This window comes from Rhineura floridana, chromosome 2, assembly GCF_030035675.1.
Source record: "Rhineura floridana isolate rRhiFlo1 chromosome 2, rRhiFlo1.hap2, whole genome shotgun sequence".
NCBI lineage: Eukaryota > Metazoa > Chordata > Lepidosauria > Squamata > Rhineuridae > Rhineura > Rhineura floridana.
Window position 1 is genome coordinate 84,612,487 of NC_084481.1, and position 16,132 is coordinate 84,628,618.

A 16,132-nucleotide genomic window follows, 5' to 3' on the forward strand; every position below is an offset into this window, starting at 1 on the left:
AAGAGCACTCTCCCCTCCTGTGATTTCCAGAATTCGGAAACATACTGCCTCCAATTGTGGAGGCGCAGCATAGCCATCATGGTTAGTAGCCACTGATAGGATTATCCTCCATGAGACGGAAAGTTCCTCCACAGTCAGGTCCATTAACTTCAATGGGTCTACTCTGAGTAGACTACCACTGGATATCAACCATCTTGGACCCTTCAATAGGAAGGTGATGCCTTGGTGGTGGTGGTGCTGCCTTGACAGGGCCTTTTCAGTGGCAGTTTCACATTTGTGGACTGTCCCCCTGGTGAGGAGCATCTGTCTCCCTCATTACTGATGTTCAGAAAGAATTTTAAAACATTCCTGTTAACCTTGCATTTGATGGTTGAAAGACACTGTTCCTGGTATCCCTGACATCACTAGTTGAGATAATGCTGAACTGTTTCGAGAGAGAGTTTTCAATGTTTTATCATTGATGTGTCTGCTGCCCTGGGCTCCTTTGTGAGGCAGGGCAGGATATAAACCAAATTATTATTAACAACAACCCATTCTCTTCCCCTCCTGCAAGTTCCCAGCAAACTGAACATAAATGGAGACATGAGGTTGGTATATGCCGGGGGGGGGGAGAATGTTTCCTCTTGACACTACCTGGCCTTCTCCTTCCTTTCCACAAAAGAGGAAAGCTGGATGTGAACAGACCAATCAAGCCACACAAGGATGAAGGAGGTCCTCCCCCATACTGGTTAAGCTTTTATGAAGGACGTCAGATGTACCACTGCAGAGGAGGCAACACAATGCACAAAGGACCTAACTCAGAAACATCACTTCCCTCTTATTTGGGTCACATTAGTCTCTTAATCACGTGTTAAACTGTAGGCGGCTAGAAGTTGTATTGCAATAGTAACACAGACCTGGTTCAGATATTAGCACTAAACTATAATTTAGTTCTGTGTGAATGGCCTGCTCAAGCCTTGGTGTCACACACTTGCCCCTCTTCTTCCGGTACAACCACAAAGATTGCAAGTAAAAACATACATAAGAACATAAGAACATAAGAAGAGACTGCTGGATCAGGCCAGTGGCCCATCTAGTCCAGCATCCTGTTCTCACAGTGGCCAACCAGGTGCCTGGGGGAAGCCCGCAAGCAGGACCCGAGTGCAAGAACACTCTCCCCTCCTGAGGCTTCCGGCAACTGGTTTTCAGAAGCATGCTGCCTCTGACTAGGGTGGCAGAGCACAATCATGGCTAGTAGCCATTGATAGCCCTGTCCTCCATGAATTTGTCTAACCTTCTTTTAAAGCCATCCAAGCTGGTGGCCATTACTGCATCTTGTGGGAGCAAATTCCGTAGTTTAACTATGCGCTGAGTAAAGAAGTACTTCCTTTTGTCTGTCCTGAATCTTCCAACATTCAGCTTCTTTGAATGTCCACGAGTTCTAGTATTATGAGAGAGGGAGAAGAACTTTTCTCTATCCACTTTCTCAATGCCATGCATAATTTTATACACTTCTATCATGTCTCCTCTGACCCGCCTTTTCTCTAAACTAAAAAGCCCCAAATGCTGCAACCTTTCCGCGTAAGGGAGTCGCTCCATCCCCTTGATCATTCTGGTTGCCCTCTTCTGAACCTTTTCCAACTCTATAATATCCTTTTTGAGATGAGGCGACCAGAACTGTACACAGTATTCCAAATGCAGTAAAAGTAAAAGTATATACTTCCTGATATAAACTAATCACAATTTGTATTACATCTGAACTGGAAATTGCGATTAATTTAACATATGGTTTAAGAAATTAGTATCAGATACAATTTCTGATTCTAGCTTGTTTCAATAAACCAAAGCTTAAACTGACCATGGTTTGTCATTTGGAAATGGATGATTTCAATCTCTTCCTCATGGCAATGCCTACGGCTCACTCTGACAATTCAGCTCCATTCAACAGAATGATGTCTGAACTCAGCTTGTGTTTCTGCTGCAATGAAAATAGTAGCCAGCGACGAGGATTTTTGGCAAAAAAACAGTGTGGGGCCCCATATGGATGAGGAACACATCCTTGATCAGGTCTCACAACTGCTTTTTCTTCTAAAGAAAAGTGATTAGTTTAAGAATTTTTTATTATTGTGATTATCAATTGCATATTTTGGTCCTTAAGTCAACCCACGTCTGTGCTGCCTCAGAAATTCTTTTTTAAAAGTTACTGTAGAAATAACAATGGTTTCACATACATTCCTCAAAAAAAAAAAATCTTAACTAACTTCACCTTCCTTGACAAAACATGAAAGGGACTATTCAATATTACTTACTGATTAGGAGTTCCGGGTGGAGAGCGCGATGGTAAACTTTGCGTTTCTAACCTGTCATCAGACAATGAATTCCTGCTGACAACCTCCCAATCCATCCCACTTATCAATCTGCGAGCCAGAGGTTTACTCGGAGATCTAAAACAATACAAAAAACAACAACCCACTATGATGCATCTGGAAGTTCACTGAAAAAATTAATTGGCAATTGAAGTGAAAAGGAAGATAGCATTAGCCAATTTTGGAAAAGATACTGAAATATTTCTTCCGAAGAGTGTAAAAGTTTTGCAGAGCACTTCAAGTAATGTCATGCAGAACACTGCATAAATTCATGAAAAAGAATAACCAAATCACAGCTTGTTTTGTGGTAAACACAGCTTGAGTAATCCATAATGGCCTTTCTCACTATGATACTGAACTGGTAAGGATGTTAGATACAACATTTTTATTTATTATTATTATTATTCAAGTTATAAAACCACACATCAATAAACATTTCCTGGGCAGCTTACAACAAAACATTAAAAACAGAGTTGTTGTCAACTAAGTCCTACTCAGAGTAGACCAATTAAAATTAATGAACCAAAGTTAGTCATGTCTATTAACTTTAATGGGTCTCCTCTGAGTAGGACCAGCACTGAATATCACCATAATATACAATATAATGAAAATCAACAACAATCAATAAAAGACAGCAAAAGCATTTTTGCATTGAGGCAGTATAACATTGTTTTATATCTGGGCTGTAAACACAGCTGAAAGGCCTGGTTAATAAAAAGCTCTTCACTTTATGGTATTCAAAAATACCATAAAGGTGGGGGAAGATAAGCTTTTTCGGAGATGCTGTCCAATAACCAAGATGACAATACTGAGAAAGTCCCTCTCTTTGGTAGCCACCTGCCTCACTTCACTTAGCAGAGACACCTAGAACAGGGCCTACAAAGAGGATCATAAGATTCCAGTTGGAATACATCTGGAACTGCATGTGCATGTATGTAGAAGCTCATTGCAGAAGCAGAACTACAGTAGAAAACAGGCAAGCAGAAAAAGAATTAAGCATAGCACTCTTTCCTTGCTGCTTTTCTGCTCCAAGTAATTCCCCTCCCAAAGCTACTTTTTCTTAGAAGTGGCAATCAGATTTTGTTACACACGATTCGTAAAGCATAGCAGTTAAGTACTAGTCTACAACTAACGACATTAAACCAAACCGTCGCCTTAAGATGCAGATTTTATCAAAACAGGAGCCCAACCAGCCTAACAAAACTAGTAAGTGTGCATCTCTACAACACAGGTGGTGTGTGTTTGTGTGTGTGTGTGTGTGTGTGTGTGTGTGTGTGTGTGTGTGTGAGTGAGAGAGAGAGAGAGAGAGAGAGAGAGAGAGAGAGAGAGAGAGAGAGAGAGAGAGAGAGAGAGAGAGAGAGAGAGACAGACAGACAGACAGACAGACAGACAGACAGACAGACAGACAGACAGATCAATGTGAAATTTCACTGACCTATCTAGATGATTTTTAGCTTACGACAAAATGATTTGAAGTTCTAAAATGCTTATAGTTGCAATATGCAGTGAACTTTTCATGGGACTGTAAAGAAAAAATTCTCGGAACAGAATTACAACTTCAGCTAATACTTTCGCAACTGTATTTATTGCATTTCTGACAAGTATTAATCCAAATTACTGTATAGGTATGCTAACATCCACATGCTGGCAACTTAAAATTTGACCCTTTTAAAAGGGATTTCTGTAGGTTGAATGAGCTTACATTCGCTTTTTAGGAACAATGCAACTCCTAGGAAGACTCACCTTAATTATCTAGTAGAAAGTTGTATCTGTAGTAGTGCCCCTCAGCAGTCAACACGGCAAAAACACTTAACTGTCAAACTATATTTTGAGCATTTGATTATTAACTGTTTTACCCTCAGAGATCCACCCACTCATACTTGTTACCAAAACTTCCTGTTCTTTGTGGAAATTTCAAAGAAACGGTTACCACATTGCAGCAATATACTTTCCACGGCCACAGCTCTATGGTTTCCTCTTCTAATAGGTGCCCATGTGAAAAATTACTAATTGCTTTGTTTCTTTGGTTTACTTTTAGGCAACTTAAAGCATTGTAAAGATTTAAATTTAATAACATCTCACATTAACTAGATTATGGAAAATTATTTACAAGTACACAGGACAAGATAATTTTCCAAACCACTCAGGACACCAATACTAGCTTTGAAATTTCAACTATATTTTTTAGAGGATTAACTGATTTAAAATGGAAGTGTACTATTTCTGAAGCGCTACACTGAATTAAGAAATGGCTTTACTCATCAAGGATTAAGGTACAAATATCAGAATAATGGAAAGGAAATCACCTAGTCTGAGCTTCTGACCTATAGCATGAAACATATGTACCAAGCCACATTTTCTTCCCATCCTAGTGGCCATTTCAGATTACATTCTGTTACAAAAGCATAATGACTGAGAAGGGCATTTCCTTAAGCACCAAAAAGCTACAAGGGTACAGAAAATAGAATGCTTGAACTGGAGATGCAAGTTCATGCTGTCATTCAGGCTAAGTTATCAAGTTTGCAATCCTAAACACGTATAAGTCCCATTGAACCCAAATGGCACCGACTGCTGCAAAAGCATGCTTTAGGCTGCACTGTGCATTCATGGTTTGTATGAAGACTAGATAGGCATTTAGTAGTGCCTGCAGCCCACAGCTTACTCATGTAAGGTCCTGGACCCTAGCATCTAACCTAGACAATATATTTCTCTCATTATTCATCCTAGAAATCTGTGTCAAATTCATTTCTTATTAATTTCAAAGCCTTTTTATTGGTGAATGTCATATGATGGCAAAGACAGACTTCTGTGTTACAAACTGGGGGTTATGTTTTATTTCTATTTTGGGTTCATTAACAGTTGAATCTGAAACTGCAGTTTGATGTAAAATTAGACTGATTATAATATGTTGCTAATTAAGCAATGACTCTGTTGGAAAAAACAAACTTGGCCTGCCCAAGATGCATGTGTTGAGCCTGCTATGCTTAAACCACTTCACTTAAGGAAGGGTGGGGATGTTTAATTAAAAACATAGAGCACACCTAGAAATTTGCGAGAATATATTTTACCCCCCACTGTTTTCTCTTGTACAACCTGAGACACTCCTCATGTCCACTGGAGACTATTCTGCAGAATAGTCAGTGTCATTATTCCACAATTGTTTTTGGAGTTCTTTTAGTGTAAATTAGGCAAAGCGTTGCTGTACTTCACATATTCACAGAAACAGAAGGAAAAGAAAATACTTCATTAAAATTGCAAAGTAAATCAACATATTTAAAGTGACCATCTGAACTATATCATCTGTCTTAATATTGTTGCTTCCTCCATGCTAAAACAAGACCAGCACAGCACATGTCTTGCTTCTGTTATCTGGGTTGATTGCAGGTGTTGCCACAACTTACCAAATGCTCAGAGGCACATGTTACTCAATTCTTCCAAGCTACACAGGAAGTGGATTGGACTGTGAAAGACCAACCCAAATTATGTTTGTATTTTTACAAATTTGTAGGGCAGTACAAAATCTAAATGTATTCACTATAGCTGCCCACTTTCCCTGCTTTTAATAGTTTGATTGAAATATCTGTTGGCTACAGGTACATTCTTAAACTGCAAGGTTTTTTTTTTGCCTATTGGAGAATTTCTCTGCTTTTTAATCCAGGAGGTAAGAAAAGGGATCCTGCGCAAATTTGCTCAGAATGGATTTATCATTTGCATGTTTATTGCATTCAATGGAATTTACTTCTCTGCAGTCATGCTTAGGATAGGTGAAACTGACCATGGGGGAGGAGGAGAAAAGGGAGGGAGGAAGAAGGAAGACGGGAGGGGAGAAAGGTAAAAGAGGGGAGAGGAGAGAAGAAGGAGAGGAGAGGGAAAGGCAGGTCTGATAATGATAGGTGAAACTGACCACGGGGAGGAGGAGAAGGGGATTGGAAGGGGAGGGGGGAGGAAAGAGAAGAGAAGGAGGGAAGGGTAGGTTTGATGATTTGCATGCTTATTGAGTTCAATGGGATTTACTCCTGTGCAATTGTGCTTAGGATAGGTGAAACTGACCATGGGAGAGGAGGAGAAGGGGGAGGGGAGAGTGGACTGGAAGGGGAGGGGAGAGTGGACTGGAAGGGGAGGGAAGGGATAGGAGGGAGGCAGCAGCGAAGGCAGGTCTGTTCATTTGCACGCTTTTTGAGTTCAGTGGGATTTACTCCTGTACAATCATGCTTAGGATAGGTGAAACTGACTTGGGCGAGAAGCAGGGAAGGCGAAGAGGGGTAAGGGCGGGTAAGGGGCAGGGAGGTAGGAAGGGGGTGGTGAGAGGGACAGGAGGAGATTGGGTGGGTGGGCACTGGGCAGAAGGGAATAGATTGTGAACAATATCATTGTTTTTCAGGGTTTTTATTCTACAGCAGGGACATGTAGTCTCCCACCCAAATTTAAACTAAAGCTGTTCCTGGCCAATCCAAACTAGATCTTTATTTCACTTTAGACGGTCATTGCTTCCCCCAAGGAATCCTGGGAAGTGTAGTTTGTGAAGGGTGCTGAGAGTTGCTTAGGAGACTCCCTATTCCCCTCAGAGCTACAATCCCCAGAAGAGGAGCTGACTGTAAAACCACTCTGACCACTGGACCTCTGTCAGGGGAATAGAGTCTCCTAACAACTTTTAACAGGTAAAATAAGCCACTGTAACAATCCACTGGATGCAAATAACTTTAAATTGATTACCTGGCAAATACCCTGTCCTTATTTGCCTTTTCTTTACCATACTGCATAGACTGGACTTCTGTTCTCCCACTGCAAGAAAATATTGAGATTGTAAAGAAAACAATGGTGGTGTTTATGTGCAGAAGATATTTAGTTGCCTAATACAAGCACCCTGGTGTATCTAAGCCCAACAGTAAATTTATTTATTTTATTTAAAAATATTTATTTATTTAAAACATTTATATTCTGCCCTTCTACCCTACAATCATGCCCAACAACACAAAAACATTAAAACAGATAAAAATACCTACAATACAATTAAGAAATATAGGGAATATATTAAAAGGGACTAAAGAGGGGAAAATACAAAGAGTTTTTATAAAGGGGGGGTAAAGGTAAATTTATAATTACCTTTGCACCAACATTGAATGAATATTAGATTTGACAAAGCCAAGGGCTCGTATTATTAAAGTGAACCATAGCTTTTCATATTCTAGTACCCATGTACTAACTGCCAAACAATTCTTACCTGAACTGATACTATTATCAGACAGGAAGGATACTAATTGGCCACTGAAGTTCTCCTAGTCATTAAAGTGTTGAATACTAACAGCACAAATACTCATTATAGTCAAGTATTTCTACCTGAGATTTTCTAGCTTGTGAGTACATGAAAAAAAGCCCTACTGGATTAGGATGAAGGCCCATCTAGTTATTTCCCCCTCCCAATTTATATCCCGTTATTCCTCCTGAAAAAGCCCATTTTCAGCCACCAAATGTCTGAGTAAATTGGAATGTTTTAAAATTCCTCCTGAAAATCAAAAATGAGGGACAGCTGCACCTCATCAGGGAGGGCATTCCACATTTGGGACACAGCCACTGAAAAGGACCTGTCATGGGTCCACGCCAAGCGGGCAGAATCCTGATCTCACCAATCAAATGCAACAACAGTCTTCCCATTTGTAATTACCAGCAACTGGTATTCAGAGGGATACTGCCTCCAACAGTGGGGGTAAAACATAACCATCCTTGTGAATAGCCACTGAATGCTACTTAAAAGCCTTGGACTCACATGGTCCCCCTTCAACACCACCACAAACAAGAATTCAGAAGTTTTTGCTTATGTTTTAGACTAATCACAGCTTGCTACAACATCGAAACCCAAACTGCAGTTATTCTTAATTATGGTAGTGCAAACAAGCCAAATTCCAACCATAATTTTGGAAACTGGCTTCTTTTCAATCAACCATGCTTAAGATTAACCACAGTTTAGGGGTCTCATGTAATGCTAAACTGTGGTTAATAGACAGTGCCTTGCAGAAGTAATCAGACCCCTGACCAATGCTCTCATATTACTGAATTACAAATGATACATTGTAATGTCGTTCTGTATGATATTTGATTTTGAAACACTGAAACTCAACATCCATTATTGTAAGGTGACACTGGTTTTATGTTGGGAAATGTTTGTAAGAAACAAAAAACTGAACCATGTTGCTTGTATAAGTATTCAGCCCCCACACATTAATATTTGGTAGAGCCACCTTTCGCTGCAATAACAGCTTTAAGTCTTTTGGGGTAGGTATGTACCAGCTTTGCACACAGTGTCGGAGGGATTTTGGCCCATTCTTCTTGGCAGATTTGTTCCAGGTTGTTTGGACATCACTTGTGGACCGCAATTTTAAAAGAGCGCTACAGATTCTCAATGGGATTGAGATCAGGACTTTGACTGGGCCACTGTAGGACATTCACTTTTTTGTTCTTGAGCTACTCCAGTGTTGCTCTGGCCTTGTGCCTGAGATCATTGTCGTGCTGAAAAATGAATTTCCTCCTAAGTGTCAGTTTTTTAGTGGACTGAAGGCAGGTTCTCTTGCAGTATTTCCCTGTATTTTGCTCCATCCATTCTTCCTTCAATTTTAACAAGATGCCCAGTCCCTGCTGATGAGAAGCATTCCCACAGCTTGATGGTGCCACCACACTTCACTGTAGGGATGGTGTATCTTGAGGCATGGGCAGTGTTAGGTTTGCACCACAGACTGAGTTTGAGTTTTGGCCACAAAGTTCTATCTTGGTCTCATCTGACCACAAAACCTTTTCCCCACATCGTAGCTGGGGCACTCTCATGCTTTCTGGCAAATACGTGCTATCAGATGGTACTTTTTGAGTAACGACTTCTTTCCTGCCACCCTCCCAAACAGGCCAGTGTTATGCAGAGCTCTTGATATGGTTCTGGTGCACCATAACTCCACTCCCAGCCACTGAACTCTGTAGCTCATCCAAAGTGATTGTTGGCCTCTGTGTGGATGCTCTCACAGGTCTCATTCGAGCACTGAGTTTTGAGGGACAGCCTTTTCTTGGCAGTGCCTGGGTGGTGTGATGCAGCTTCCACTTCCGACTATTGATCCAACTGTGCTCACTGGGATATCCAAACACTTGGATATGATTTTGTACCCTTTTCCTAATCTATTCATTTGTATTACATTATCTCTCACTTCTGTAGCATGCTCTTTGGTCTTCATTTTCCTTCAGATCCACAGCTTGACCAATGATCCTTCAACAGAGGGTTTTTATCCTGACAATGTGACAGCAACTTTAATGATTCACAGGTGGAGGCCAACAGTAAGGTAATTGTGTCCTCAATAGGACAATTTCTTTTATCTGAGTAAACTGGGCGCTTCCACAGTGCAGGGGTTGAATACTTACGTAAGCAACATGGTTCATATTTTTTTTGTTTCTTACAAACATTTCCCAACATAAAACCAGTGTCACCTTACAATAATGGATGTTGAGTTTCAGTGTTTCAAAATAAAAGATCATACAGAACGAAATTACAATGTACCATTTGTAATTCAGTAATATGAGAGCATTGGTCAGGGGTCTGATTACTTTTACAAGGCACTGCACAATGGCAGTAGAATCATCTGATCTCTTCCTTGCTGTGCCAAAGGACAGGGGAGAACATGCAGGTAGTAGCACTGCACTTTAGAAGATGCTGAGCTTTTCCCTTTAGTCCCTTTTGTTTCTTCACTATTATATCCTGTTCTCTTACTTTCTTTTTTTCAGTTTCACTACTCGTTCGTTGTGCACCAGGAAGATGTCTTCTGGGATGCTTTCCACATAATATCTACCTGGACCTGAATGGAGTGGCTGCATTCACATACTGCCAATCTTAGCCTTTTTAAACTTTTTTTTTTCATTAAAGGAGGTGGGTATAGTTTTATGAAGAAAAAAATAATTTTCAAAATAAAACTGGTACAGTGCAGTGGAAAGAAAACTAATTTAACCAGATATCTATTTAGGCAACTCTATAGCATGGAATTTTAAAAACAGGTGTTTGATCTGGCCTACCGGTGAATTCTTCTACTGAATAAAACACCTGTATGATATGAAGAGAACGGTAGTAGATTTGTAGAAGCCTGTTTGATGGTATGCACATATCCTTTCCTCTTTTAACATCAACACAAATAATGGCTCAAACTTACCAGTACCGGTACTTTGAACCCAAAGTAAAATAATGTGCAAAAAAGTTCTTCTGAGGCGGCAGTGGTCTGTCTAGCCGGAAAAAGGTGTGGTGTTCTACACAAACTTTCCACAAGTTCTTACATGCTCGATAATTCACCATGTTGAATCCTAGTAACATTTCTCTAGATTCATGCTAGAACAAAAAAGATATACATTTAATAAAATTTGTCTCATATTCAGAAATATTCAGTTCTTATGAAATGCTGATTCTTCTTCATAAAGAATGCAAAGTACTCTCTGTGAACATTTCAAGAAAAAACCTTCCAACTAGCTAGGGAGTACTATAATAAGGGATCTGTTCCTTCTCTGTACTGATCAACTCCCTGTTGTTCAACATACTCCTAACCATATTCTTTACTACAGTGGTTTTCAAACCCTCTGCTATAAGGAAAGTTTTTTTCATTCTAGCCTATTTGCCATGGAACACCTGCATACCTGTCATAACAGATTGCATAGTCTTCTGAGAAAGAGTGTTCCAAGACACATACTCAGTTCATACAGATGGTATGGGCCAGCTGCCCTTATAGAATATTGATTAGAGATAGATTTTCCCGTCCGAGTTCTGCATGTTTAAGAAAAAGCCTCAGAGCTTAACAAGGCCACTTCTTCCATTCTTCCTTCCTCCAGTTTAACTGTACAGTATTTTAATTCAATTCAGGGAAGTCGGCCAAGTTCCCAGGCTTGCAATATAAACAAGATAAGGCTGACAGTCAGTTTACGTCTTTTCCTGCTTCAGTTCCTTATATGGCCTTTCCTGCCGATTGCTGACGCCTTTAGCACTTGGATGAGGTATCTCCGTGTGAATTTTGGAGATGGCCACACTGATAAGTGTGAGAAATTCCCAGGGTACTGTGTCATATACCTTATCATTTGCTCTTTGTAATGTGTCATTCCCTGTTACCTGTCCTTCATTTATCCTATAAGAGGTGTTTGTTGAAGACCCCTAACTGATCAGTCTTTTTTGACATGGTCCCTCAATTTTTCAATTGGCCAGTCCTTTGGACATGGTCCCTCATCTGACAATTAGTGCTGGAAGTTCAAGGCTTGCTTTGCCTTGGAACTCAGTAGATGAGGAAGTATTCATTCTTTTGCAGTTTTGGATACTTATATTTTATAGGGTGTCTGGACTTAAATGACTATATCATTGTAGAAAAGTATGTTTTAAAGCTTGAATAATGCTAACAAATGTTTAATTGAACAGGCTTTGTGTAACAGCCTGGCATATTCTATTGCATTGCTTTACTTTGAGAATTTGACTCTATTTACTGGCTAGAGCCAGGAATGTGTTTTACCGACATAATTAAGAATTAAGTGTGTATGAAATAAACATTATTAGTCATTCCACTGTGAAGGTTCCATTATTTTGCTAATATATCCCTAGCCCTAAGAGTATTTTTGGTGGGATGTCTCTTTTGATCTGCTCCTGTGGATATCTCTAATGTTCAGAGACAGTGTGCGCTTAGGTTAGCACAATGTTTGGCAAGTGGAGCTCTGCAGGACCACAAGGTTAAAAGGGAACTTGTGTGAACCCTCAATCCTGTGCATTCACTAGAATGAGGTAGCTCAGACTAATTCACAGGGCACTGGTCAAACCCATTGGGCTTACCTTCTTTCTACTGGCAATGGAGAATGTGCCCTCTAAAGCACACTTGCCTATAGTTACAGGAGAAGATCAGTAGCGGTAGACAATTTACCCTGAAGAGAGAAATGTGTCCACTATTGCTGATATTCTTTTGGAATTCTGGACAAGCTTCCAAACAAACAGTGCTTACCAGAATTAAGTTTGCCCTCTCATATGCAACCAACCCGTGCCAGGTTCCTTCACTACTCAATCTCTTTAAAACCTTGTGGCCAATCCACACCTCTGCCATTCTTCTCCTTTAGTTTCTAGTAGTCTATTCATTGCCTCTCTTTCCTTCCAAATACTGACATCCCATTCCACCTAAACCCCTAACGTTCTGACTGTTCCCCACGTCCCCTGCTTCTCATTAATCTACTCTGGCATTTTTCTACAAAAAAATTAGCTTGTTTTATTAACCAAATACACATCTATGTTAGCATCTCAGTCTTTTAACTTCTCCCTCATCATTTTTCATTGGCAATCACTCGTTGCAGAGTAAGATTGTCTTCCAAGGTAAGGTCGTTAATGGTGGGTCCTCAAGTGCCTGTGGAGGCCAATTCTGGATCCACACAGCCTCCCACAGTGAGGACATAGGTTTCCAGTTGGAAGATGGTCACGATGAGGATTTGCTTGATGTGCCTTCCGCTTAGCTCGTTTGCCCCTTTCGCCCTGTACTCGTGCTTCTTCAAAGTCCATAGCACCTTTGAAAATGGCCGACCTCCAACTGGGATGCTCATGGGCCAAGGCTTCCCAGTTCTTGATGCTCATGTTACATTTTTTTAGATTAGCTTTGAGAACATCTTTAAGCTTCTTTTGCTGTCCACCAATATTCCGTTTCCCATCCTTAAGTTGGGAGTAAAGTAGCTGCTTTGGAAGACGGTGATCAGGCATTCGAACAACATGGCCGGTCCAGCGAAGTTGATGTTGGAGGATCATTGTTTCAACACTCTTAGTCTTTGCTTCTTCCAATACACTAACATTAGTCCGCCTATCTTCCCAAATAATTTGCAGAATTTTCCGGAGGCAGCGTTGGTGGAATATTTCAAGAAGTTGGGAGTGGCATTTATAGATGGTCCATGTTTCACAGGCGTACAGTAAGGTCGGTAGTACAATGGCTTTGTAAATAAGTGTTTTGGTCTCACTGGGAATATCCCGATCCTCAAACACTCTACACTTCATTTGGGAGAATGCGGCACTCGCAGAGCTCAGACGATGCTGAATTTCAGTGTCGATGTCAGCTTTTCAAAGAGATGGCTGCCAAGATAAGAAAAATGATCAACATTCTGCAGCGTCGCACCATTAAGCTGGATTGATGGTGCTACAGAGGGATTGGTTCACACTTGGTGATGAAGCACTTTGGGTTTTTTGATGTTAAGCGAGAGGCCAAGCTTTTCATATGCTTCTGCAAAGACATTTAGGATAGTTTGAAGATCTTCCTCTGAATGTGCGGAGACTACATTATCATCGGCATATTGAAGTTCTATGACAGAGATTGTAATTACCTTACTTTTTGCTTTCAGCCTACTGAGATTAAAAAGCTTTCCATCTGTTCAATATGTGATTTCCACGCCAGTGGGAAGTTTCCCCTCAACAAGGTGTAGAATCATGGCGATGAAAATAGCAAATAAAGTCAGAGCAATGACACATCCCTGTTTGACGCCTGATCCCACTTTGAATGGATCACTTTGAGAGCCATTGTTATCCAAAATTGTCGCCGTCATGTTGTCATGGAGGACTCGCAAAATATTCACAAATTTATCAGGGCATCCAATTTTCAAAAGGATGGTCCAGAGAGCAGTTCGATTTACAGTATCAAAGGCTTTAGTCAGATCAATAAATGCCATATACAGAGGTCGGTTTTGCTCCCTGCATTTTTCTTGAAGCTGTTGTGCAGTGAAGATCATAGAATCATAGAATAGTAGAGTTGGAAGGGGCCTACAAGCCCATCGAGTCCAACCCCCTGCTCAATGCAGGAATCCAAATCAAAGTATTCCCGACAGATGGCTGTCCAGCTGCCTCTTGAATGCCTCCAGTGTCGGAGAGCGCACTACTTTTCTAGGTATGTCCACTGTCCCCCTGGAAGGACGGAAACCATTTTGGGATTCAGGGAGGATGTCCTCTGAGAGAGGTAGGAGGCGATTTGTGAGGATCCTTGCAAGGATTTTACCTGTGGTAGCTAGAACAAAAGATGCCTCGGTAGTTCCCACAATCTGTTCTTTCTTGAAAAAAGTGATAATTATGGCATCCCTAAAGTCTTCCGGGATCTCCTCCCTCATCCAGATTTTTTCAATGAGCTTATGAAGTTGTTGTGTAAGTTCAGGCCCACCTTCTTTAAAGACTTCAGCAGGAATCCGATCAGGTCCACTAACTTTGTTATTCTTTGTTTGATTAATGGCTTTACTGACTTCATCCAAATTAGGGGATACTGCAAGCTCATCTCTAATTTGTTGTTGTGAGATTTGCGAAAATACCTCATCAGCCACAATAGAGTTATGATTAAGGAGGTCGTGGTAATGCTCTTTCAATGCAGCAGTGCAATAGACTCTTTGTCCTTTAGAAGTTTGGTACCATCTATTGAACGTAAGGGATTTGTACCATAATTTGTTGGTCCGTAGATGGCCTTTGTGGCATTAAAAAAGCCTCATGCATCATGAGCATCTGCAAAATGCTGAATTTCTTGAGCTTTCTTTATCCACCAGGCATTCTTAAGTTCTTTAGTTCTTCTTTGGACCTCAGCCTTTGCAATGGCATAGATTTTTTTCTTAGCAGCACAGTTAATGTCTTTTTGCCATATCTGGAAGGCTTTCCTTTTCTTGCCAATGATATGTTCAATCTCACTATCATTCTGGTCAAACCAGTCCTGATGTTTCTTAGTTTGGTATCCAATAGTTTGTTCACATGCTGCAATAATGGAAGTCTTCAGTTTAATCCAGTGTTCCTCAACGTTTTCAGGGAGTTCCGTAGGTAGATATTTCTTGAGAGTTGTTTGAAAGCAAGCTCGCTTAATAGGATCTTGAAGGGCATGGATGTTCATTTTACGCCTTGGTTTTCTTCCTTGGAGCCTACGTTGAGGAACAATATTAATGGCCATAGTGGATCAAATTAAATCGGTGATCTGTCCAGCAGTCATCGGCGCTCGTCATGGCCCTGGTGAGGAGTACATCACGACAATCTCTGGCATGGACAATTAAGTAATCCAGGAGATGCCAGTGCTTCGACTGAGGGTGCTTTCATGATGTTTTAAATTTATCTTTCTGGTGAAAGAGTGTGTTTGTATTAACAAGATTATGCCCTGCACATTTAGCCAGAAGTAGAATTCCATTCAGGTTGCTATTGCCAACTCCTTCCCAATGGTTTCTGGCCATAAATCAAAATCACGCCCAACTCTTGCACTGAAATAGCCCAGGAGGATAATTTTATTCTCCTTAGGTATCTCTGATAAGATGATGTCCAGCTGGGTATAACATTTTTCCTTGATGTCTTCATCAGCATCTAATGTTGGTGCATAAGTTGCCTGCTGGTTTTTGGCAAGTTTTAATCAGAGATTTGAGAATCGTTCATTAATGCCAGTAGGAACTTCTGACAAGAGCTTCACAAGATCATTTTTGTCATTCTTGTTCAGGCAGTCCTTTCCAGAAGAAGGTGTAACCTCCTTTTTCTTCCTTCAATTGTCCCTCTCCTGCTCTTCAAGTTTCTTGGAGCACTGCTATATCAGTATTAAAACGTCTCAACTTCCTCGCAATGATGACAGTCCTGCGTTCAGGATGTTCACTATCTGTATTGTCCAGCAATGTCTGTATATTCCACATTCCAAAGTTCAATTGTCTTTTGCGACCGCTAAGTGGTGACCCCACTGGATGCGGTGATCTAGTCAGGGAGAGAGATGAGGCAGACTATGTTTAGGGTACCTTTTCTAGCCCCCTCCACATATGGGGTGAGCAGAGTGGATCCT

At 40.7% G+C, this 16,132-nt stretch overlaps 1 protein-coding gene across 5 annotated transcripts in view; it reads right to left on the minus strand.

Moving 5' to 3' along the window:
* Window positions 1-16,132, minus strand: part of PTPN4 (protein tyrosine phosphatase non-receptor type 4) — a 172,556-nt gene that overhangs the window by 70,184 nt on the left and 86,240 nt on the right. For all 5 annotated transcript variants that reach the window (XM_061609187.1, XM_061609185.1, XM_061609186.1 and 2 more), the window contains 3 exons: window positions 10,520-10,692; window positions 7,059-7,127; window positions 2,289-2,423 (listed from right to left, as the gene is read on the minus strand). In XM_061609187.1, coding sequence (XP_061465171.1) covers window positions 2,289-2,423; window positions 7,059-7,127; window positions 10,520-10,692 — 377 coding nt within the window. The remainder of the gene's footprint in view (window positions 1-2,288; window positions 2,424-7,058; window positions 7,128-10,519; window positions 10,693-16,132) is intronic.